We start from the raw sequence: 26,607 nt of genomic DNA, 5'->3' as shown, positions 1-26,607 counted from the left end.
ACTGCAGAGACTCCGACAGAACTCTCTCTATATCAAGCTAGAGAAATGTGAGTTTGAGCGAACCACCACTCAGTTCCTCGGATACATCATCTCCCCAGAGGGCCTAAGTATGGACCCGGGGAAGGTCCAAGCCGTGATGAACTGGCCCATTCCGAGAAACGAGAAGGAGATACAAAGATTCATTGGCTTCGCCAACTTCTATCGGAAGTTTATCCGGAACTTCTCCAAGATCATAGCACCAATTACCCAACTCACCAAGAAATCAGTCCCCTTCTCCTGGACACCAGAGGCACAGGAGGCCTTCACCAAGTTGAAACTCCTCTTCACTTCTGCTCCAATCCTAATCCACCCAAACCCCGAGCTGCCATTTACAGTCGAAGTGGATGCATCTGACTCTGCGGTGGGGGCTGTTCTGTCACAACGGACAGGGGAGAAGATGCTACTACACCCGTGCGCATATTTCTCCCGCCAGATGTCCCCCTCCGAGAAGAATTATGACATCGGGAACAAGGAACTACTGGCGATCAAGGATGCCTTCTCTGAGTGGAGACACCTGCTGGAGGGAGCCACCAACCCCATAATCGTACTAACTGACCACAAGAACCTCGAGTTCATCCGCAGTGCTAAGAGACTCTCAGCCAGACAGGCCAGATGGAGCCTATTCTTTTCCCGCTTTAACTTTCTCATCACCTATCGCCCCGGATCAAAGAATGGTAAGGCTGACTCCCTCTCCAGAATGTTTTCCGAGCCCTCGCAGAGTAACAAGGGCCAAAACAACATCCTACCCGAGAGAAGGGTCGTAGGGGTCACCTACTCTAAAGAACTCCTGGGCACAATCAAAGAAGGATACGAAAATGACCCCTTCCTTGCCCATCCCACAAGGAATGTCAGCCTTACGTTTAAGAACGGTCATTGGTTTCATCAGGACCTACAGTTATATGTACCAGAAATCGCACGGCTTGAAGTACTCAGACTCAACCATGACTCTAAGCTGGCCGGCCATCTAGGCACAAGAAAGACCCAGGAGCTTCTCTCCCGCTCCTTCTGGTGGCCAACATACAAGGAGGACATCAAGAGGTACATCTCCTCGTGCACGGTCTGTGCCCGCAATAAGACTCCTCGTTCCTCTCCCGTGGGTTTGTTACAACCTCTCCCGATTCCCTCCCGCCCCTGGGGCTCGATCTCCATGGACTTTGTGGTAGACCTTCCTCCTTCAAAAGGGATGAACACCATCCTGGTCGTAGTCGACCGCCTCACCAAGATGGCCCATTTCATCCCCTACAAAGGCCTACCCACCGCCAAACAGACGGCCGATCTTATTCTCAGAGGTCTTCAGGCTGCATGGGATCCCGGACGACGTGGTCTCCGACCGAGGCCTACAATTTGCCTCTAAGTTCTGGAAGAACTTTTGCCTGGCACTCGGGGTTAAAGTGAACCTGTCCTCCGCCTTCTACCCTCAGTCAAATGGGCAGACGGAGAGAACTAATCAGACCCTAGAGCAGTACCTACGCTGTTTTAGCTCCCACCTGCAGGATGACTGGCTTGACCATCTCTCCACGGCCGAGTTCGCTTACAACAATGCGGAGCACAGCTCAACCAAGCACAGCCCCTTCTTTGCTAACACAGGCTCGCACCCGGTATTCATTCCCCACCTACCCATTGCCTCCACCCTCCCAGCAGTGGCCGAACGCCTAACAACCCTAAAGGAGGCACAAAAGAACATTATAAACAACCTCCAGCTCGCCCAGAGCCGCTTTAAACAGGGAGCAGACAGACGCCGCAGACCCACCCCGGGCTTCCATGTGGGAGACAAGGTGTGGCTGTCCACCAGAAACCTCAGATTGAAGGTCCCCTCCAAAAAGTTGGCCCAAAAATACATGGGTCCATTCCGGATCTCTGCGCAAATTAACGAGGTCACGTTCCGGCTCGATCTTCCGGACTCCATTAGGGTGCACCCTGTTTTCCATTGCTCCCTCCTCAAGCCATACGCGGAGAACACCTTCACAGGCCGCCACTCGCCCCCTCCACCACCCGTGAGGGTACAGGGTGAAGAAGAATACGCTGTCGCAAAGATCCTCGACTCCAGGATCCACCGGGGAAGACTACAATACCTAATTGGGTGGGAGGGCTACCCTCCCGAGGATAACTCGTGGGAACCAGAAGAAAATGTCCATGCCCCCAGACTGGTAAAAGAGTTCCACCAACAGCACCCCGATAAGCCTGCCCCTGCGGTGCCCGGAGGTCACCTTGGAAGGGGGGGAGTACTGTTGGGATTCGAACCTGTGACCAGCCACATCCCAGGCGGTAGCCCTGCTTACTAGGCTACCGTCCGCTCTGAACATTTCTCCCTGAACATTTCTCCCTGAACATTTCTCCCTGAACATTCTTCCCTGAAGACTATTATTTCAACCTTAGTCTTGCCAAGCCTTGCTCATCACCCTTGATTCCCCACACCTGGTACTTCCCTATATAAGTCCAGCCCCTTGCACTCCAGTTTGCTGATTATTGAGCTCCTGAGCCTTGATCAAGCTACTCCTCACCTGCTGCTCTTATCTACTACCACAAATCCAACGCTGACCAGGAATTGACTACCGACTACTCTTCTGCTTTGTCCCTACCTACTGAACTGTTACCTCTGTTGCCGATCCGGATTGTCTGACCACGCTTACTGCTGCCCGCCCCGACCTTTGGCTCGTCTGACTTCTCTCTGGTTATCCCTTGTCTGCTCCTCTGCCTTCGGACCGAACCTACACTCTGCCTGGCTGGGTGATCCTGAGGACCGCGTCCTGGTGTTAGCTTGCAGCGCAGTCTATCCCCACCATCTGGGGCTCTAGTGAAAACCAGCTAGCACTTAGTTTCCGCACCTCAGGTGAACCCGTGTCCTCATCAGAGTACTACGCAGTGTCCATCCGGTATCCAGCACCTACTAACTGCCTGCGGTCTTTGCCACTGGGCTCCACTCCTACCTCCGGCCAGCAGTCCTCTGACTCAGGTGAGCCTGTAGGATTGTTACAACAGTAGAAACACCTTGTGGCCAAAGAACACATCAGCAGATGTCCAAATAGCCACCTGACATTGACACCTTACATGGTTTAGAAAATGTGAAGCAGATGATCAGTTAGTGGCCCCGTAGCCTGTGAAAAAAAAAAAAAAAAAAAAAAACAGATGCGCAATTCCAAAAAGGCCCAAGAACCCCTACCTCTCTGGGGGAATAGGCTCACCTAGGGAAATGGAGACTCATGATATAGCACATAAAACGCAATGGAACCGGTCGTCTCCAAGATAACCAGGGAACCCCTGTACTGGATGGCATGCTGGTGTCAGCAACTGTATGGTTGGGCTGACCCTTTTCGAGGGAGGACCCTCTTCCTCAGAGCCAAAACATGCTACTGCAGTAGCACGTTTTGGTTCTAAGGAAGAGGGTCCTCCCTCGAAACGCGTCAGCCCAGTCATACAGTTGCTGACACCAGCACGCCATCCAGTACAGGGGTTCCCTGGTTATTTGGGAGACGACCGGTTCCATTTGTGTTTTATGTGCTATATCATCACTCGTTTGTGAGTATAATACGTGTTGTCTTTGGATTGCAATAAACCTTTTTTAGTGGTAATGCACAAGGTCGGTGCTCCCTTCTTTTGTTGTCTTTCAGTGTATCTTGGATACCCTTGGTCCTGAGGGGGCAGCAAGACCTAGAGTGGTGCATACCAAGACCATACAAGACCACTTATTCCGCCATTACATACCACCCGAGCGCAGGAGAATTTTTGTTTGTTCTTTAAATAGAGAGACTCATACCTTGAGGGCACGAGGCCTAAGGCAAAAAAAATCCACCAAGATGGTAGAAGTGGGAGGAAAGCCATAGAGGAACTGCCTGGGAAAACATAAGAGGATATGATTCCCAAGGGCAGATTTGGCAGGTAGCCACAGATGACAGTAATGGCCCCACCCATTAGGCAAAGCAAAAAAATCGTGCAACGTGCCTTCAAGACAGGACATGGAGAGGAAGAGTGAAATTATTTTAAAAGGTGAGAGAAAAAGCACCAAGAAGGCAAGGAGGACAGGCTTCTGGGGAAAAAAAAGGGGGGGGGGGGGCTCCCAAGGAAAAAAGGTGAAGCCAAGGCAGTACTACAACTGCCAGTAGTGACTGTTAGAAGAACCTTTTAAAAAAGGTAGTAACACAAGGGGATGGATCTGCATGGGCAAGAGCACCTGAATAAGGCTTCAGGAGGATACAGAAGGACACAGTGGGCGACAAAGAAGAGTAACTATGTAACTTCTTGCATAAAGAGTGTGCAAGGAGTTCAAGAGCCAAGGGGTTGGGAAGCAGACATAAAAGGCCAAACCAATACCCTCCAGGGTACTAAGGGCTAGCTGCAGGGCGATGAATTTTTTTTAAGATGTTCCCTATCATCACACTAGATGAGAACTACTCCATATGATACATTTCGGAATATAAGGGAAACGATCTGCATGCCCCAAGGAAAGAGGGCCACCCAAACTATAGGTTAAGATGTGCCTTACTGGTGGATATTAGTGAACTAAAGGTTGCTGAGATATCTTTGGGCAACAGTTTGCAGAACAATCATGAGAGAGGCAGGCAAAAAAAAAAAAAAAGGGAGGAGAGGGGGCCAGGTTTCTCAGCCCATAAAAAAGGGTAATTTGGGTAATCTACCACACTGATATAGGAAGTAAAAGGATATGCACTATATTACCTAAAATATTGGGACGCCTACTTTTACACACACGAACTTTAATAATGGCATCCCAGTCTTAGTCTGTAGTTGAGTTAGCTCATCCTTTGCAACTTTAACAGCTTCAACTCTTCTGGGAAGGCTGTCCACAAGGTTTAGCAGTGTGTTTATGGTAATGTTTGACCATTCTTCCAGAAGCGCATTTGTGAGGTCAGGCACTGATGTGGACGAGAAGGCCTGCCTCACAGTTTCTGCCCCAATTCATCCCAAAGGTGCTCTATCGGATTGAGGTCTGGACCCAGAAGTTCCTCCACCCCAAACTCACTCATTCATGTCTTTATGGACCTTGTTTGTGCACTGGTCCAAATCATTTGGTGGAGGGGGGATTATAGTGCAGGGTGTTTTTTCAGGGGTTGGGCTTGGCTCCATAGTTCCAGTTATGGGAACTCTTAAGAGGTCAGCATACCAAGACATTTTGGACAATTTCACGCTCACAACTTTGTGGTAACAATTTGGGTATGGCCGCTTCCTGTTCCAACATGACTGCACACCAGTGCACAAAGCAAGGTCCATAAAAGACATACAATTATGTTGCATTTGCGATTAGGGTTGAGCGGACACCTAGATGTCCGTGTTCGACGGGTTCGGCCGAACTTTAAAAAAAAGTCCGGGTCCGTGTCCCGGACTTTTACCGAACTTTTCCCGGACACCGAACCCCATTGAAGTCAATGGGGACCCGAACTTTAAGGCACTAAAATGGCTCTAAAACACCAAAGGAAAGGGCTAGAGTGCTGCAAATGGCAGCAAAACGTAATTAAGAGCATGGCAAGTGCTCTGCAAACAAATGTGGATAGGGAAATAACTTAAAACAACAAAAAAAAACAGAAAAATAAAACAATGTTCTTCTTCATCTCTGAAGGACGAGGCCCATATGGAGTAGGAGGGAGGTTGAGGTGGTGGTGGATGTGGCGGTGACATAGGCGTGCGCACAGGGTGTGCTGGGTGTGCCTGGGCACACCCTAATCACCTAGGGCACATAGCATTGCCAGTGAGGAGATGGGAAAGATCTCCCTGGGACCTGCTCTGCTCTATTTCTCCTTGCCTACAGGTACATGGCCCCGATACATTACTCTCCCTGCTGGCAAACACATGCATGTGTATTTCAACTTTGGGGTGCACACCTTAATGCAATAGGCTGCGCACACCTATGGGCGGTGTAAGTGGAAGCGGCGGTGGAGGAGGACCAGGGCCGGATTAACAGCATCATGGGCTTGGTGCTGAGGATTTTGAAGGGCCTTAAGGGCCGTGCCTTGCCATGCACCCAGAGGAGGAAGGGTGCAGCCATGCATGCCTAATTCAACATGGGATGCTGTCTCTGAAGCCCATAAACACATCCATGCATCGCCAACTGTCCCTCCTTGTCCGGCCTTCACGCTGTGTGGGGAGGTTCTGAGGGTGCTGCCTGGGGAAGCGAGCATAGAAGCCAGACTTCTGTGTTTACAAGTGACAGAAGAGCGGTAACAGTGAATATGGCCAACCCGGGGCCTATATAAAAGGTAGGGGCCTGGAGCTGCAGCTCCAATAGCCCCTACATTAATCTGGCCCTGAGGAGGAGGACGAGGTAGCCAACACTGCTTCTTTTCAAAAATTTTAAATGAGGGTACACCCCAAAAGAGTGAGAAAGAGCAAAAATGGAACAATGGGTGGGTAAGGTCGGTATCCATTGCTATTCTGCATAAGGTACGGAAAAGTCCCGTGGGATCCATGCCTGGTTCATTTTAATGAACGTGAGCTTGTCCACATTGTCTCTGGACAGGCGGCTGCGCTTGTCTGTTATAACGCCCCCAGCCGTGCTAAATACCCGTTCAGATAATACACTGGCTGCAGGGCACGCCAGCACCTCCAAGGCGTAAAGGGCAAGCTCAGGCCATGTGCCCAATTTGGAGACCCAGAAGTTGAAGGGGGCAGACCCGTCATTCACTACATGTAGGCGTGTGCACACATACTGCTCCACCATGTTGGTAAAATGCTGCCTCCTGCTAAGACGTTCCATCTGAGCTGCTGGTGCTGCTGTTTGTTGTGGCGTGCTGACAAAGCTTTTCCACATTTCGGCCATGCTAACCCTGCCTTCTGAGGTGCTGGCGGTGCCCTGGTTGCGTTGGCGACCTCCTCCTCCTCCTCCTCTGCCTTGTGCTTCCACTGTGGCCCCGCTGTCAGATGGGAATGCCAGCAGCATGGCGTCTACCAGCGTGCGCTTGTACTCGCGCATCTTGCGATCGCGCTCCAGTGAGTGAATTAAGGACGGTACGTTGTCCTTGTAACGGGGATCCAGCAGCGTGGCCACCCAGTAATCAGCACAAGTTAGAATGTGGGCAACTCGGCGGTCGTTGTGGAGACACTGCAGCATGTAATCGCTCATGTGTGCCAGGCTGCCCAGAGGCAACGAAAGGCTGTCCTCTGTGGGAGGTGTATCGTCCGTGTCCTCTGTATCCCCCCAGCCACGCACCAGTGATGGCCATGAGCTGGCCTGGGTGCCACCCTGCTGTGAACATGGTTCCATCTCCTCCTCCAGCTCCTCCTCCTCCTCATCCTCCTCATCCTCCAGAACTGTGCCCCTGCTGGACAATTGCGTCCCTGGCGTTTGCGTGTGCAGGAACCCACCCTCGGAGCCCCTTGCGAATGACTGCCCTGAAAGCCTTGGAAATGTTACCTCTTCATCCTCCTCCTCCTCCTCATCCTGTGCCACATCCTCTTCCATCATCGCCCGAATTGTTTTTTCAAGGAGGCATAGAAGTGGGATAGTTAAGCTGAGAACGGCGTCATTGCCACTGGCCATGTTGGTGGAGTACTCAAAACAGCGCAACAAGGCACACAGGTCTCGCATGGAGGCCCAGTTAAATTAAATAGCGGAATAGAAAATATGATCCAAAAAAAGTGTATGTATATCACACGTACACAACCACACTGGGCCCCAATTACTATTGTTTGTACCCCTAAAAGGCTAGATGAGGAGTAGGGGGGGTATGGAACAGGCAGCACCCTCAAACCTTCAGAAGTATGAGATGAACCCCAACAACTTGGAAAGGTGGATCTCTCTCACACGTACCAACACAGACTATCCCCCAATTTAACTGATCCCCAAAGGTTTTTGATTAAATAGCGGAATAGAAAATATGATCCAAAAAAAGTGTATGTATATCACACGTACACAACCACACTGGGCCCCAATTACTATTGTTTGTACCCCTAAAAGGCTAGATGAGGAGTAGGGGGAGTATGGAACAGGCAGCACCCTCAAACCTTCAGAAGTATGAGATGAACCCCAACAACTTGGAAAGGTGGATCTCTCTCACACGTACCAACACAGACTATCCCCCAATTTAACTGATCCCCAAAGGTTTTTGATTAAATAGCGGAATAGAAAATATGATCCAAAAAAAAAAGTGTATGTATATCACACGTACACAACCACACTAGGCCCCAATTACTATTGTTTGTACCCCTAAAAGGCTAGATGAGGAGTAGGGGGGGTATGGAACAGGCAGCACCCTCAAACCTTCAGAAGTATGAGATGAACCCCAACAACTTGGAAAGGTGGATCTCTCTCACACGTACCAACACAGACTATCCCCCAATTTAACTGATCCCCAAAGGTTTTTGATTAAATAGCGGAATAGAAAATATGATCCAAAAAAAGTGTATGTATATCACACGTACACAACCACACTGGGCCCCAATTACTATTGTTTGTACCCCTAAAAGGCTAGATGAGGAGTAGGGGGAGTATGGAACAGGCAGCACCCTCAAACCTTCAGAAGTATGAGATGAACCCCAACAACTTGGAAAGGTGGATCTCTCTCACACGTACCAACACAGACTATCCCCCAATTTAACTGATCCCCAAAGGTTTTTGATTAAATAGCGGAATAGAAAATATGATCCAAAAAAAGTGTATGTATATCACACGTACACAACCACACTGGGCCCCAATTACTATTGTTTGTACCCCTAAAAGGCTAGATGAGGAGTAGGGGGAGTATGGAACAGGCAGCACCCTCAAACCTTCAGAAGTATGAGATGAACCCCAACAACTTGGAAAGGTGGATCTCTCTCACACGTACCAACACAGACTATCCCCCAATTTAACTGATCCCCAAAGGTTTTTGATTAAATAGCGGAATAGAAAATATGATCCAAAAAAAGTGTATGTATATCACACGTACACAACCACACTAGGCCCCAATTACTATTGTTTGTACCCCTAAAAGGCTAGGAGTAGGGGGAGTATGGAACAGGCAGCACCCTCAAACCTTCAGAAGTATGAGATGAACCCCAACAACTTGGAAAGGTGGATCTCTCTCACACGTACCAACACAGACTATCCCCCAATTTAACTGATCCCCAAAGGTTTTTGATTAAATAGCGGAATAGAAAATATGATCCAAAAAAAGTGTATGTATATCACACGTACACAACCACACTGGGCCCCAATTACTATTGTTTGTACCCCTAAAAGGCTAGATGAGGAGTAGGGGGAGTATGGAACAGGCAGCACCCTCAAACCTTCAGAAGTATGAGATGAACCCCAACAACTTGGAAAGGTGGATCTCTCTCACACGTACCAACACAGACTATCCCCCAATTTAACTGATCCCCAAAGGTTTTTGATTAAATAGCGGAATAGAAAATATGATCCAAAAAAAGTGTATGTATATCACACGTACACAACCACACTAGGCCCCAATTACTATTGTTTGTACCCCTAAAAGGCTAGATGAGGAGTAGGGGGGGTATGGAACAGGCAGCACCCTCAAACCTTCAGAAGTATGAGATGAACCCCAACAACTTGGAAAGGTGGATCTCTCTCACACGTACCAACACAGACTATCCCCCAATTTAACTGATCCCCAAAGGTTTTTGATTAAATAGCGGAATAGAAAATATGATCCAAAAAAAGTGTATGTATATCACACGTACACAACCACACTAGGCCCCAATTACTATTGTTTGTACCCCTAAAAGGCTAGATGAGGAGTAGGGGGGGTATGGAACAGGCAGCACCCTCAAACCTTCAGAAGTATGAGATGAACCCCAACAACTTGGAAAGGTGGATCTCTCTCACACGTACCAACACAGACTATCCCCCAATTTAACTGATCCCCAAAGGTTTTTGATTAAATAGCGGAATAGAAAATATGATCCAAAAAAAGTGTATGTATATCACACGTACACAACCACACTAGGCCCCAATTACTATTGTTTGTACCCCTAAAAGGCTAGATGAGGAGTAGGGGGGGTATGGAACAGGCAGCACCCTCAAACCTTCAGAAGTATGAGATGAACCCCAACAACTTGGAAAGGTGGATCTCTCTCACACGTACCAACACAGACTATCCCCCAATTTAACTGATCCCCAAAGGTTTTTGATTAAATAGCGGAATAGAAAATATGATCCAAAAAAAGTGTATGTATATCACACGTACACAACCACACTAGGCCCCAATTACTATTGTTTGTACCCCTAAAAGGCTAGATGAGGAGTAGGGGGAGTATGGAACAGGCAGCACCCTCAAATCTTCAGAAGTATGAGATTGTGTTCACTGTACCCCACAAAGATTGAGTTCACTGCACCCCACAATGATTGTGTTCACTGCACCCCACAAAGATTGTGTTCACTGCACCTCACAAAGATTGTGTTCACTGTACCCCCCAAAGATTGTGTTCACTGCACCCCACAAAGATTCTGTTCACTGTACCCCACAAAGATTCTGTTCACTGCACCCTAAAAGGATGTTGTTCACTGCACCCCACAAAGATTGTGTTCACTGCACCCTAAAAGGATGTTGTTCACTGCACCCCAAAAAGATTGTGTTCACTGTACCCCCCCAAAGATTGTGTTCACTGCACCCCACAAAGATTGTGTTCACTGCACCCCAAAAAGATTGTGTTCACTGTACCCCCCAAAGATTGTGTTCACTGCACCCCAAAAAGATTGTGTTCACTGTACCCCCCAAAGATTGTGTTCACTGCACCCCACAAAGATTCTGTTCACTGTACCCCACAAAGATTGTGTTCACTGCACCCCAAAAAGATTGTGTTCACTGTACCCCCCCAAAGATTGTGTTCACTGCACCCCACAAAGATTCTGTTCACTGCACCCCACAAAGGATTTTGTTCACTGCACCCCAAAAAGATTGTGTTCACTGCACCCCAAAAAGGATTTTGATCACTGCACCCCAAAAAGATTGTGTTCACTGCACCCCACAAAGATTGTGTTCACTGCACCCCAAAAAGATTGTGTTCACTGTACCCCCCAAAGATTGTGTTCACTGCACCCCACAAAGATTCTGTTCACTGTACCCCACAAAGATTGTGTTCACTGCACCCCAAAAAGATTGTGTTCACTGCACCCCAAAAAGGATGTTGTTCACTCCACCCCAAAAAGATTGTGTTCACTGCACCCCAAAAAGATTGTGTTCACTGCACCCCAAAAAGATTGTGTTCACTGCACCCCAAAAAGATTGTGTTCACTGCACCCCAAAAAGATTGTGTTCACTGCACCCCAAAAAGGATTTTGTTCACTGCACCCCAAAAAGATTGTGTTCACTGCACCCCACAAAGGATTTTGTTCACTGCACCCCACAAAGATTGTGTTCACTGCACACCAAAAAGGATTGTGTTCACTGCACCCCAAAAAGATTTTGTTCACTGCACCCCAAAAAGATTGTGTTCACTGCAGCCCAAAAAGATTGTGTTCACTGCAGCCCAAAAAGATTGTGTTCACTGCAGCTCACACACAGAAAAATGGATGTGGATCACTGACACCTGCCTATCTCCAATCCCACACCACACAGCAATATCGATTGTAGTTTGTAGAACACAGTTTCCCTAAAATTCAGCAGACTCTGTCCCTAACAGGATTGAGAAGAGATCGTAGATCAGGATTGAGTGCAGATTCACCCCACCCCCCACACAGCAATATCGATTGTAGTTTGTAGAAGACACTGACCCTATAATTCAGCAGACTCTATCCCTAAAATGCCTACAACTCGCCCTGCCTAAACACTCCGACCTGTCCCTCAATTCTATCCGGACACAAATGGTTTTTTCCTGCCTATCTTTCCCTAATCAGCAGCCAGCACATTGATGTGTGCTCTGTCCCTTAGCTAAGCAGCAGAATGACGCTGCTGCGGCGGCTGCCTCGAACTTATAAAGACTTGGTCACATGCTTCAGACGGCCAATCACAGCTACTAAGACATTTGCAGGCATGGCTGGGATGGCTTAAGGCACACCAGTTAAATGATTGTTGATTGGCTGTTGAAAGCCCGCCATGAAAAGAGCGCCAAAGCATGCAAAACCCGGAAATAAAACGACCGAACACGGATTTTTACCCGAACATACAGTAAAGTGTCCGTGTCCGTGTTCGGGTAAAAAAAATCCAATTATTCAGTACGAACACGAATAATACAGTCCGTGTTCGCTCAACACTATTTGCGATTAATGCTGAAAAAAAAAAAAAAAATCTCTCTCATATGGGAGACATAGTGGCAAAGTCTGCAGGAGACCAGGCAGAAGCCCAGCTACTGCAGTAATGAGGACAAATATTTGAAGGCCATAATGAGACATGTGTCCCATAGTCTAGGGTCACATCTATGTAGTTGATGCTTTTTTTAGGCACGTTTTGCATTTTTAAACCTGCGTTTTTGCATAAATTTTTCATGCACATTGTCCCATTAAAAACACTGTATATAGCTGGTTGCTAAGGAGCTGGCCAGGAAGCCAGCCGCCGCATCCTTAATAACCGATGAATCATCAGATATTAGTGGGGCTCCCTGCTAACAGCTAAAATGGAAAAAAAAAAAAAAGGAGAAGAAGAATTGTCGGAAAGATAATTATCAGGAAACAGCGTGGGGTCCCCCCCAAATCTATACCAGGCCCTTATCTGAGCATGCAGCCGGGGAAGGTCAGAAAAGAGAGGGGACGAGCGAGCGCCCCCTCCTGAACCAGACCAGGCCACTTGTCCCCAACATGGGGGGGGGGGGATCTGATGGGGAAAAGGGCCTCTTCTTCAAACCCCTGGGCTGTTGTTGTGGGGGTCTGTGGGTAGGGGGCTTATTGGAATCTGGAAGCTCCCTTTAACAAGGGGGCCCCCAGATCCTGCCCCCCTCCATAGTACCTATCCCCATTCACCAAAAAAAGTGTAAAAGTAAATAAGTACAAGAGTTTTTGACAATTCCTTTGTTAAAAAATAAAAAAAAAACAAACAATGTCCCCACAATGTAGATCCATTGTCAATCACAACACCGCTGGACCTAAAAAAACGAAGAAAAAACATTAAAAAACATATGTTTCTGGTGCGACTCCATTGAAGTCTATTACACGCAAAATGCAATCTGCTGTGAGAAAGACAAAATAGTCCCCGACCGTTTCCAAAAACGTACCATTTGAAAAACGCATAGCTGTGAACGTGTACCCTTAAGAAACCATGTTAAATGGACTGAATCGCGCTTCTGAAATGCAGAAACGCACAAAAAAAAAAAAGCACAAAGGTGTGAACGTAGGGTAAAATGGAAAAGGCGCCCTGTGCAGGCTTTGGAATGTCCTTGCATTTCTTCCATGGCGTCTATGCAGAACAGAGCAGAGGGCAAGAGCTGTAATCTTGCAGAACAGGATTATCCATACCAGGAGAAAGTTCACTGTTCAGTTCTCTAGTCCAGTCTGAATCCAAGTAACTGACAGAATGGCAATAGCCAGCTGCAGGGCTGGACCTGCCAGAACAAAGCAGGACTTCAAAAGAGACTCCAGTGCCTAACAACCGATTCCTTAAAGGAAGGAATGCCGTCAATAGGAACAGCATATTATTTATTTAGTGCAAGAATGTCTAGGTCCACACTGGAACCAATCTATGTCTTTATGAATTCCTCTTCCATAGGGTACAAGGCAACAAACATGCCAGGAGGAGTGAATAACCTCTCAGAGTTAAAGTAAAACTTTTTTTTTTTTAGTTATGGATAGGATGGAGAAGAAGGATTAGAACCCCTGTCAGTTTTTATTGCTGCCTGTGCCGTCCTCATTTGCCCTATTTTTCCTGTTTACCATGATCATTGAAAGTGAAAGAAAAAGCCAAATTTTGGGTCGTCCCACTTGTCTTCTGCACATGTAAAAAGAGCCAGGCAATTTAGGTTCCAATGCATTACCGGTAGGGATGGACCGAACACCCCCTTGTTCAGTTTGCAGAACTCCCGAACAGGGGAAAATGTTCTAACCCGAACGGCGAACCCCATTGAAGTCAAACAGGAAAAAAAAAAAAAAAAAAAAATCAGTGCCCATTTTGAAGGCTTAAATGCAAGCAATTGGCCATAAAAGGGGTATGGGAGTCCGAGTATTGCCCTGGGGGACATGCATAAATAAAACAAAGAAATAAAAACTAGGTTTTTTTTTTTTTTTTTTTTTTTTTTTTTTAGAAAAGAAGAGTCCAATCCCATTTAAAATTACTTGCGGTTACAATTGCCGCCACCTGGCCATAAAAAAAAAAAAAAAAAAAAAGGAAAAAAGGAGAGAAGAAAGAAGAGCATGGGGTTCCTCCTCCCCCCCCCCCCCCAGTTCCCACACCCTCTGTGGTTTGGATTTGGAGGGGAACCCCACGCCAAAAGAAAAAACAGAGAACAGAAAAAACAAAGCCTTGCAGGTCAAGAATAGGGGGGGGGGGGGGCGAGTGAGCGCCCCTCCTGGACCATACCAGGCCATATGCCCTCGACATGGGAGAAGGGCCTCTTCCCAACAACCCTGGGCTGTGGATGTCGGGCTTATTGGAATCTGGAAGGGGGTCCCCAGATCCCGGTCCCCCCCTATGTGAATGGGTATCAGAAACACTATTTATCATGCTGGATATCTATACTGATATGGACTGGGTAATGTGTTGGGAACGAAAGGATGCCACATCTTTTGATGGAAATTAAAATGATCAACCTACGGAGGGCTGAATTCAAAGACACCCCAAAAATCAAAGTGGAAAAATGATGCAGCAGGCTAGTCCATTTTGCTGAAATTTCATTGCAGCAACTCAAAATGGTACTCAGTTTGTACGGCCCCTATGTGCTTGTATGTGGGCATACACTTAATGAAACTATGGATGGTGTTCTGGTGTATTTCCTCCGAGATCTGGACCAGGGCATCACTGAGCTCCTGAACAGACTGAGGTGCAACCTGGCGGCATCGGATGGACCGAAACACAATGTCCCAGAGGTGTTCTACTGGATTTAGGTCAGGCAAGCGTAGTGGCCATTCAATGGTATCAATTCCTTCATCCTCCTGGAACTAGCTGGATACTCTCGCAACATGAGGCGGGGCATTGTCGTGCACCAGGAGGAATCCAGGACCCACTGCCCCAGTGTAGGGACAATGGGTACAAGGATTTCATTCTGATACTGAATGGCAGTCAGGGTGCCATCGTCTAGCCTGTAGATGTCTGTGCGTCCATCCATGGATATGCCTCCCCAGACCATCACTGACCCACCACCAAACTGGTCATGCTGAACGATGTTACAGGCAGCATAATGTTCTCCATGGCTTCTCTAGAACCTTTTATGTCTTGTCACATGTGCTCAAGGTGAACCTGCTCTCATCTGTTAAAAGTGCAGGGCGCCAGTGGCGGACCTGCCAATTCTGGTGTTCAATGGCAAATGCCAATAGAGCTCCATAGTTCCGGGGAGTGAGTACAGGGCCCAGTAGAGGACATCAGGCCACCCTTATGAACTCTGCTCTGACTGTTTGGTCAGAGATATTCACATCAGTGGCCTGCTGGAGGTCATTTTGTAGGGCTCTTGCAGTGCTTATCCTGTTCTTCCTTGCACAAATAAGCAGATACTGGTCTTGCTTATGGGTTAAGGACCTACTAAGGCCCTGTCCAGCTCTCCTAGAGTAACTGCCTGTCTCCTGAAATCTCCTCCATGGTCTTGAGACTTGCTGGGAGACACAGCAAACCTTCTGGCAATGGTATGTATTGATGTACCACCCTGGAGGAGTTGGAGTTGGAGTGCCTGTGCAACCTCTATAGGGTCCAGGTAACGCCGCATGCTACCAGTAGTGACACTGACCCTAGCCAAATGCAAAACTAGTGAAATCAGAAAAGATAAGTAGGGAAGAAAAGGTCCGTTGTAAAAACCACTCGTAAAACAATTCCTGTTTTGGAGGTTGTCTCATTGTTGCCCATCAAGTGCACCTGTTAATTTCATGAACACCAAAGCAGCTGAAACTGATTAACAACCCCCTTTGCTACCCAACTGACCAGATCAATATCCCAGCAGTTTGATTGACATGATGCTATACTCTGATTAAAAAGTGTTCCTTTAGGTACCCGCTGTACCTGGAGTAGTTGTCAAGGACAGCTGCTGTTGCATTATTCAAAAATAATACAAACTGACTTGATTTATATTTTGAACAGTGTAGAAAGATTTAGAAGAAGCCATGACAAGTCTTCCATGACTAGGAGCCAACAACAAAGTGGCTTTCATCTTGTATACAGTCCTCACATCTCCCCATACACACAATAAGGACAATGTGAAGACACTTCACAACTACTAGGGCTATTTCATCTTCAAAAACTGAAAAATTAGATTTTTAAATGTCACTGGTTAAAAGTAATTTAAGACAATTTTTATACTTTTAGTAGATTAAAGAATCAATTCCTCTCTTCCATTTAGTCACTGATGCGGATGTCAGTAGGAGATATGGAAGGGATGATAAAGGCAAACCTCTGAATGTAGAGCATCACATACCTTGATGCACTGGTCCCAGCGCTTCCTTGTATGAGGATCATACGTCCAGAACGGAGACCCCCAAATATGGTGCACGCATAGGGGATAATCTGTACAGGTGAACAATAAAAACCAAGCTGTTATATGCTACAAAAAACGTCAAGAATGAAACTGCACTTCTGCTGCGTGCCTGCTATGAAACCAAAAATTAAAGACATCAACAGGATTCCAAGGACTAAAATAAAAGGCTGAGGACATGGCATACCATCACAATCATGTGGGATTATTTTTGGACATCTCTCACCTCCTCTTGGTTACATTTTATCCCCCAGGTCTTGACCAAGACGTCCTTGTGTAACACGATTGTGCTTCCGATGGTTCAATTGATTTAATTTTTACTTTATTCATCTACCACTTGTTCTACTATGCAATATGTTGAGATTCATTTTACAGAACTTTCAAATTTTGTTACATTGAAGTATTAGCAAGTTAATATTGTGCTTCCTGTTCCGCTGAATGCTAGAGATGTGAGCATTCCCCTGACAATTTTGACCATACTTTCTGGACAGGTCACCCAGTCCTGGATTTCTGGTCGGCAGTTACAGACTGCATAGCGGAAGCCCTCACCATACCTATCCCCATATCTACTTGGTTTGGTGGAGGCTGTAGTCCCATCCAATGCCCATAGAACCTTGCTTACTGTTTTACGCATGGAAGAAACCTGCGGCCTTGACTGTGCCTTTTTGGAAGGGCCTGGTTAACTCAATGATCCCATTCTATAGTATAGGGCCACATACCTATCCCAGGGATGTGAAAAGAAATTCACCAAGGTTTGGTAGGCTTTAGATTCCTCCTCCACTATAGAAGAGTACACTCTAAAGTATGACCTTGAGGGGTTGGAGATTGTGTGCTATAGATAGTGGTTTAACTATGTACAACTCAGTCTAGCCAGTTGAACCTCTAGTCCCCTTTGGTTCTTATAAGTATGAGATGACTCAGGTCATCGTATCCTTTTCTGCCATGGTACCCATAGCTTTGGTTGGCGAGGGAGCTCGTCTTGCTCTTATGATACTGGAAAAGGTATACCTTCACTCATCCAGCCCTTGGGGCTACAAGTAGGAGAGGAGATGCAGAAGAGAACAGGGGGTGGGATGGGATGGGATGGATTACTTGTATTTTGTAGTTAGTAGGTCTCAGTTTTTTTAGACCAATTTTGGCTTGTTACTTTTGGGGACTTTGTTTTGTTGCAATAACCTCAATAAAAAAAGAATTTTCATAAAAGAAAAAAAAAAGTAAATATTGTGTTTACATTATTTTTCTTTCTTGCTGCTTAATGACTATATGATGGTCACATCAGGAATCAAGTTTATTTTCTATTGACCAACTGAGTTCATATTCTAAATGAACTTATCTTAAAGCAGGGTTGCTATTAAAATTTAGTCTGCTGGGCAGTAACTAGGTCGGCTGATATGAATACTGTAATAACTTCCTCTTAATCTGGGTTTGGTTGTGATTCTCCCTTCCGTCAGTAGGTGACACTGTTGCCTCTGACAATAGAGTGAGAAATACAGTTAAACAAGCTATTAAATATCTATGTCTCTCTTAGCCAATTACAGTGTGGCTGAGGCATGCTGGGAGAATCTATTTAACTGAGGGGAAGTCCAATGATCACTCTCTTGCCGCCCGGACCCCCCTTGGGGTGGGTGTGTGCTGCTATGCTGCTGCTGGCTAGGCCTGAAGCCTGGGGCCTAGCCACATGCCTGGGACTCTGCGGATGAGAGCCAGTGATCTGCATGGAAGTGAGCATCCACAGAGATCCAGCAACCTTGGTTTGAGTTACCTGCCTGTTTGATACAGAAGTAGACAGCTGTCCAGCCAGTACAGACCACTAAAAGAGATTGGATCTAGGGGAGAGGAGTTGCCTCCCAGAGCAATCTGAAGTTTCATGGATACTGAAGGAACCCCAAGGTCTGTTATCCTGTACCGCTGTCTAAGTACCTATTATTTTTGTGATCGGAGTCTGGCAATGTGACTGTTCTCTAAGTGTGTCCTGTGCCCTACCCCTCTCTCCCTCATCTTATTTTGTCCTGTTAAGAAGAAATAAAAAAACTCTTCTGTTATTTCAAGCATAAAAGTGACTGGTGCCCAACGTTTCTTCTACTTGTATTACCCACCATCCCTGACAATCCACACCCAAAGGAGGTATGTAGGCCCTCTCTACCCCTGAGTGTCATCATCAGGCCCTAGGGGGTTTCAGGGGTCCGCTACATATTTTATTTTTTATTTTTTTTATGAGTATTAGCTTAGGTTTTAGTCATACATTAATATTTTATTGCACAGACCTAAGGTCCTTTCATTTTTTAACACCAACGTTTACACTTTGTTACTCTACCTCGTATTGTATTAAATATAACAATATTGATTTTCACATCGTATTTTATAAAAATTGGATCATACCGGTATATGTTTGGAGGGTATATTAGTGTCCTTTACATTTGGGCGCATTAATTTTAAATGTAGCATCCTATAGGTAGGTGCTAGGTAAATGCATAGTGGGCCTTGTCTGCCTAACAGCAGGGCTGTGATTTATTTAGTTAGGGTGTCAGGGCTTCCAGATGTGCCTGCTGAGGGGAGAAGTATCCCCACTGGCTCCTGTGAGAGGCTTCTTATAGGGCAGTGTGGGAAGCCCAATCAGGGGACACATCCAAGCTTGTAACTTATGCTTCAAAGGATTCTGGGAGTGGGTATAAGTTTGGGGGAAGCGCGTGACAGGGTGTCTTTGACAGGAGCAGAGTCCCAGGAGGGAGAGTACGGCTATCTCTCCTCCTGTCTGAGGAAGAGGAGGTCTCGGGGTGTCGCCTGAGAATCCAGAGAGAGTGCTGAGCTGAGGGAATCCAGTGTGCCGAGAGCCTGCAGAGCGAGAGAGAGGTCCAGTCCCAGGAAAGCCTACACAGGTTGTGAGTACTGCGGATTGCCCCTGGGGGTCTGCCAGAGTCAGAGGGGACCACGTCAGAAGAGATTCTGGGATCCAGTGCTAGCTAGCTGAAAGGGGGTACTTAGGTTGAGAACCCTGAAGGTACAGAGGGGGGGGGTACATAGTCAGTGAACCCCCCCCCAAAGAATTCAAGGTTATAGGGGGCACCTGCGGTTGGGCCCTGAATTGCACAGAGTGTGTCAGTTAACAGTTGCAGCTTTACAGAACCCTACAACAAGCCAGTGCAAGGCAGGAGGGGAGTATTCAGTGACTTTGCAGTAAAGCAATGTCAGTAATTCTACAATTCATAGTCTTGGGTCTTCTGGACTTATTGTCGAGTATCCAGCACTTTTTATCAAGCTACATTGTGTTCTCAGAGTTAGTGAGCGTTGGCTGGCGTCAAGGAAGCGCCAACGGGCATTTTTCTAGGATTAAGTCCCAAGTGTAATTAGTTAAGCCTAAAGGAGTATCCCACTCATTCCCTTTTCCCCCCATCCCCTTTTCTACAATAAAAAAAAAAAAAAAAAAAAAAAAAATCACAAAACCAAGATGCCGGAGTCGTCCATTTCTCAGTTCTCACACCCAGGGTCGCAGCTCACATGGGCTGGAGAGGTAACCGGTAACAATGGCAGACCCACATCAGGCCACAGGCCTGGAAAACCTGCTACATAAATGGCCTGACCAGTTAGGAATCTAGTTCTGAGATTTCTGTATTGAGAAAATGAAAAGGCCAAGTTCAAAAAACAAATGCACATGTTTTGCAGGGGAAAAAAAAATAAATAAAAAATGTGCATTTGTTATGTAGTTATTTTTTTTTACAGGAGCCTGCAAAGCATTGCACCTGTGATTAGTGGATTGTGGGTGCAATTTCAGGCTCCTGCAGACTCTTCCTTTAGGTCTCAGTCTTTACCTCCATACAAGCTTTCAGTTGCAGTGCTGGGGGAAATATAAATGGACTAGGAGTACAGTGATTACCACCACTTGTATTCGGTTGAGAACTGGTTGAACATGGGACCTGTAATTCTGTTATTTCCAGATCTCTTTGAATGAATGAATGAATGAATGAAGCTGCTATGCGCGCAGTTCTATCAATTTTCAAAACGACAGCTGCTGCAATGAAGAACCCCTGCACATTGTTATGGGGTAGATGCTCTGGAGGAGAGGGAATGGTTTGGCAACATGTTGCTAAAGCTGGAATTAGCCTTTAATAAATTGTATTTTCAAACTTTTGTCTTTGGAATCTTGTTGGTATAAAATGTAATAATGTAGCATTAAGTCAAACCACAGGAGGCAGACCAGAGAACACAAACCCCAGAAAATCCAGTGTTTCGTAAAAATGAACTGATAGATAGGGCCAACAAACCTAGAACAAGCATGTAGCCAATGAAATCAGATTTAAAGACTTGCATACATGTTTTGTAACAGGATTTCTTTAATCAAAAAGGTAAAGCAACATGTTTGCCCAACTCAAGACAAAAAACTTATTAGGCAGATTAAATACTTTTAGGGCAGACCACTGAAAAATTGCAAAAAATAAATGCATGACCCTTTTTATTAAAATTGCGCTGCACCAAAATGCATGATACTTTGTTACCATACATTTTGTTGCGTATGAAAACGTGTGCATTATCAAGGTGCACTGAAATGCCATTAACATCTAATGACACTGCACTTTTTTTTTTTGCATATTCCTGCAATGTAAATCTAGCCTTGGACAGTGCTCACTGGAAAAGATGTCCCCAGTGGAAGATTTTTTTCTCACTTACTTTTCTGGTAACAACTGTAATGGTCCACACACACTGGGCTTAACTAACGCTGTTTCTACAGGAGTTGTGTGTTTTTTTTTTTTTTTTTTCCTGCCTGTAGAAGCACCTCAAGGTTATCCTAAATTTAGATTTCATATCGCTTTCTGTCTCAGAGACCATGGTGACAAAAACTAATAGAGAAGGCAAATCTCCCTTGTAAGGACAAGTACAGCAATACTTTGTTTTGGCTTTAGATAAGAATTAACTACTTCAACTCTTTCAGCATACTACATAGTAGCAACCATTAGCTTGAGTTTGCCTTGTTCAGCCAGCTCCTGGCTGTCACGTAAAAGTGATCTGGGTTGTTGTATAGCACAAGTTGTGTTCCCCCCCACAGCTACAGCCAGAAAAATCAGCTAATCTAGCACAATGTGTTTTTTATTTTCAATATGTTTATTGAATATTGTAATAAAAAAGGACATACAGATAACAAATTAGCCTTCAAGGCCCAAAAGGTGTAAATGAACAAGTACAATACAAATAATCAAAACCCTTTAGAGTGATTTGTGTAATTATATGGAGACAGAGAGAGTATAATTCAAACTAAACGTATGATCACAACAAGTAGCAAAAGCTTCTAAAGCCCCGTACACACGCACCGATTGTCGGCCGACCGTTCGGCCGTCTTTTGTCCGGTGCTGTCGTGTAGGTTGAAAAGTGCTAAAGACAGCACATGAATTTTGTCGGCCAACAACAACCGACTGCAGAAGTGATGTCATGTGATGGTTAACTTTCCGTGTGTTTTTTCTTCTCTGAGCATGCCCAGTCTTGCTCATCTGCTTTTTGTCGGCCGAAATCTGTACTGACTGACGAACAATCGGCCGTTCTTTGTCGGCCTACAAAAATTTTATAGTCTGCACACCAGATTTTGTTCGGCCGAAAAGTCGCAGTCGGTTGTCGGAAGCATCATACTAACAAGCCGACAATCGGCCATTGGCCGACAATCGGTACGTGTGTACGGGCCGTTACTCCCTCTAAGCCTCTTGTCAAAGAAGGCCCAAGAGATCCAGGGCTAGGGGAAGGGAGCATCGCCAGGGCTCCTCCAACCCGATGGGAGTCAGGCACACCACCGACATGGGATCAAACTGTGGACGTGGAGACCCCCATCAAGGGTGTCTGGAGACCCGGAAGGCTTCCCCCTCTCTGGCCCTCTTCTAAAGCCACAGGTCTAGCTAATGTCAAAGCCAGGGCCGCTTGTATGGTACAGAGTATTCAAAGAACCATTCTCGTGTCCTAAAAAAAAAAAAAAACCTTGCGTTTGGCTGTCAAAATATAAGAAAATGAGTGGGGGGAAAAAAAAAAAAAAAAAAAAGGAAGAAGATGTCCCCTTTGGAAACAAGTGTTCAACCTCCTGAGCACTCCATATGGTAGCAGGAGGAGCAGAAAAAGGATTTCACAATTGGAGGAAAGAGAATAGCTGAAGAGTGAAGAGAGAGATGAAAGGGGGAGGGGGTGAGGGAAGCCAAGTGGCTTTTAGAGAAAGAAAAAAGTCAAAGAGCAAGGGGAGGGGAATTAGGTCTGCCGGGAGGGTACTTTTGGGGGAATGGCATGCCCGGGTACAGGGGTACTCCAACATAAAACACCCAAGATTCCCGGACTGCTTCAAACTTCGCACTCTATCCTGAAGTTTAGCAACCAGTTGTTCCTGGGTCTGATTATGTTTAGGGGTTTATCCATCCTGTTGTTTAAGAGGGTTATAGTGAGATCCTGAGGAACAACAGCCCCAGTAATTTTCCGTATTAGGTGGAGATATTTGTCCCAATAGCCTCTAATACAGGGCCAAGACCAACATGTGTTAAAACATGGAGCCAACTAGAATACACCCTTTGAAGCACAGGTGAGAGGCATCTGGGTAGATCCTGGCTAATCTGACGGGGACATAACACCATCTAGTGAGTATTTTAACATTTGCTTCTATTAGAGATATGTTCAGGATACCTTTGTAGGAGTGTTGGAGTGACTGGAACCACTCGCCCAGGTCCCACTCTATATCCAAATCAGATTTCCAGGACTGAGCATAGGATAGTTTATCTGCCTTGTCAGTCAGGGCAGAATAGATGGTAGAGATGCCTCCCCTCTGATCCATAATTTTGGAACACTATTGTTCATAGGTTGCAAGTTTGGTGGGTCAGGTTTATTTAGCAAGATATAGTGTAGGAAGTGCGAAATCTGGGACAGTTTAAATTTCTCAATGGGAGGCATTTTGAGTTTACTTCTACAGTGTCCGAGAGAAATGGGACCCATGGAGTTAAATAAGTGTCCTATTCTGAAGAGTCCTTTGTTGAGCCACCAAGGAAAGGCTTGTATATTCAATAACCCTTCCTTTCCCCCGGCTTTGAACAGGTGGGAGAGTGGTTTGGTACTAGAGATTAAAAAAAGCTTGTTTATATAGAGCATCACACAATGCCAATGTCAGTCAGTAGAGGACATCTTTAGGGCAGCGGTAACCCTTCCTCCCCCAGACAAAGCAGAAGATTTTCAATTGAAATTTGAGAAGTAGTGGTTTCTTTATTGGGATGGGACCTGAAGAGGTATAGAAGACGTGGTAGAAGAGTCATTTTGATGCAGTTGATCCTTCCCAGCCAGGAAAGATCACATTTTGCCCATTATTTTAAATCCTCCTCTAGTTTATGGAACATGGGGGGATAATTAACAGGGAACAGTTTGTCAATGTTGTGGGGTAGATTAATTCCCAATTAGAATGGAGTCAGAGGACAAGGAGAAGTGGTACCTCAACTGGTCTACTAGCTGCATAGGAACCGAGATGTTCAGGGCTACAGCCTTGGAGACATTTACTTTTAAGCCCAAGACAGAACCAAAGTCTTGGAGCAGCTGAAATACATTAGGGGTGGAGATCAGGGGGGATGTGATAAAGATCAGTAGGTTCTCCCTGAACAACGTGCATTTATGTTCCTGGGGACCACACAAGATTCCCTTAATATCAGGGTGCGATCTAATGGCGATTGCTAAGGTTTCAATAGCTATTGCAAAAATTAGAGGAGATAAAAAGGGACAGCCTTGTCTGGTCCCTTTTTTTTATATGTCGAAACAGTTAGAATAATGACCCATAAAACTGACCTGTGCTTTCAGAGCAGAGTAAAGAGACTGAATGATTCCCAAGGATTTACAGCCGAAACCCCATATTCCTAGTATTTGAAAAAAGGTAGGGCCAAGAGACGGACTCAAAGACCTTCTGTAGGCTCTACTAAACTTGGTCTGGGCCCTGCCTCCCAGGGATGAATCCCAACTGTTCCTTGTGAATATATTTAGCTATAAAGCTCAACAGTCTCGATGCAAGAATTTTTGTCATAAGTTTGAAGTCGTTATTAATAAGTGATATCTGACGATATATACTAACATCACTTACATCTTTCCCAGGTCCGGGAATAACAGAGATATATGTGGAGTTTAAATCACTGTCCGAATGACCAACATATCGAATGGAAGTTAAAAAAAAAAAAAAAAAAAAAAAAAACGAGCCATTTAGGGGGGACAAGGAGGGGCCAAATTTCTTATAATAGGCGACTGAGTATGGTCTGAGAGATTTAATATCCTTCAATATCTCCGGTGTGAAAGGTTCATCGAGGAGTTCCCTGTAGGTTTGTGTGATTTTGGGTAGGGGGGATCCCTAAGCAAAGTCTCCAATTTATGTGGGGCAAGAGAAGATTGTGACTCATACAAATTAGAATAAAAAGTCTGAAAGGTTTCCATTATATGGATAGAGTTTTGGGTTAAGCCCCCTGATGAAGTGCAAATTTTGGGAAAAGGATAAAGGTTCCCAGTCTATGTTATAGTTTGTTTGCCAATTTAGAACCTATCTTGTCCTTCTGTGATTAGAATTTAGCACCAGTCCATCTAATAAGCTTTTCTGCTGCTGTAGTCAGAGCTAGATTTACTTTCACATTGGCAGAGTCGAGCTGAACCAGGGTGGAAAGGGTAGGGTTAACTTTGTGACATTTGCTCAAGGATCAAGGAATTCCTCATTCAGTTTCTGGATTTCAGCTCTGCGTTCACATTTCAGTTGGGAAGAAAACTTGAATGAGTTTCCCTCTCACCACTGCTTTGTGGGCTGTCCAAAGTGTTCCTGACGAAATGCTGTTATTGTCATTGTTTGTAAAATTGAGACCCCATTTGAATGGGCCTTCATCCTGTAAAGAGCGTCGGAGGGAAAGTGTCAGCATGGAGTGGTCTTATAGGGGTGTGTCTCGCATTTTGGAGGTTATGGCTAAGGGAATAGAGGAAGATCTAATGAAAATATGGTCTATCCTGGCGTATGTGTGATGTGAGGCCTAGAAGTGTCCCTGATTTAATTCCCTCCAGACATATATCATGCCAAGGGAGTGACAAACCTTCGCTATTTTTAGGCTTTGTCTGGGAGGGGGGGCCCTTTTGATTTCGGGATCCCCTTACTTTATCCAATGAGAGATCAAATGCTTTATTGGAGTCGCCTTCAAAAGTTATGGTGCCCTGTAAATAGGGCTTCAGTGTACGTGTCATAGTTTTGAAAAATCCAGCTTGGTCTTTATTTGGGGTGTAATAGGAAAAAACGTATAGATCTTTTCATCGATGGTACCCATCACTAACAGGTAGAGACTGGGAAAGGAGTTTCCTGTAAGAGAATAACATCTGCTTTTGGGGTATGATTTCTGCTGTTTTACCGGGGAATTAAGGCCCTGCATTTTATGGGATATAATCTACATGATCATATGAGAAGGTTTAGAATTAGCCATGGATCAGAGGTTTGGACAACTCAAAATAGAAAAAAAAAAAAATCTCACCCAGTGAAGACAGGTCGTCCTGTCGAGCAGTGCATCCACAGCCTTTCCAATGTCTCAATCCTGCAAATCGATGTGGGAGGGGTTCCAGGCAGACCATAGGAAAGAGAGGTTAGAGAAAAAAAAAAAAAAAAAAAAGGTAGAGATAGTGAAGCAAAAAAGAATACAAGACAACAATTAGAGAAACAAAGAAACCAAAAACCTAGTAACCCACCCGGGTGAGAAAGGGTCCAGCTACTTCCCACCAAAAAAACCTGAGAATGGTGATATCCCCGAAAAGTGGGAAACATCAATCTGCCTCTGAGAGTAAAATGAACGCATCAGCGGCAGATGGAGGTGCATTGTATCCACTTCACTCCACCCGCCTATAGATATAATAGAGAACTTCAAATAAACAGAGCACTGTTCCTTAAAACATGGAGGGAATAGGGCCTGAACAATTGTCGCCAAGCTGCTCCCTGTCAAGCAATTAGACAGCAAAAGGTTTTTTGTTACCTGCCTAGAGCATCAAAGTGGCAACTGCACAGAGTCAATCATAATATTGCATAGAGTAGAGCAATGTATCCAGTGAATATAGTGGGTCTCAAGAGTTCGCCCCACCAAAGGG

The 26,607-nt window shown here is 45.6% G+C and overlaps 1 protein-coding gene across 2 annotated transcripts in view; it reads right to left on the bottom strand.

The window, feature by feature from the left end:
- LGALS12 (galectin 12) overlaps positions 1–26,607 on the bottom strand; it is a 107,209-nt gene that overhangs the window by 67,545 nt on the left and 13,057 nt on the right. For both annotated transcript variants that reach the window (XM_082269577.1, XM_082269578.1), the window contains exon 2: positions 16,468–16,556. In XM_082269577.1, the coding sequence (XP_082125703.1) occupies positions 16,468–16,556 (89 nt within the window). The remainder of the gene's footprint in view (positions 1–16,467; positions 16,557–26,607) is intronic.

This window comes from Pelophylax lessonae (assembly GCF_965119305.1).
Source record: "Pelophylax lessonae genome assembly, chromosome: 10".
NCBI classification, from domain to species: Eukaryota; Metazoa; Chordata; class Amphibia; order Anura; family Ranidae; genus Pelophylax; species Pelophylax lessonae.
The sequence above is the reverse complement of the archived record's forward strand: the minus strand, read 5'-3'. Positions and strand labels throughout refer to the sequence as shown.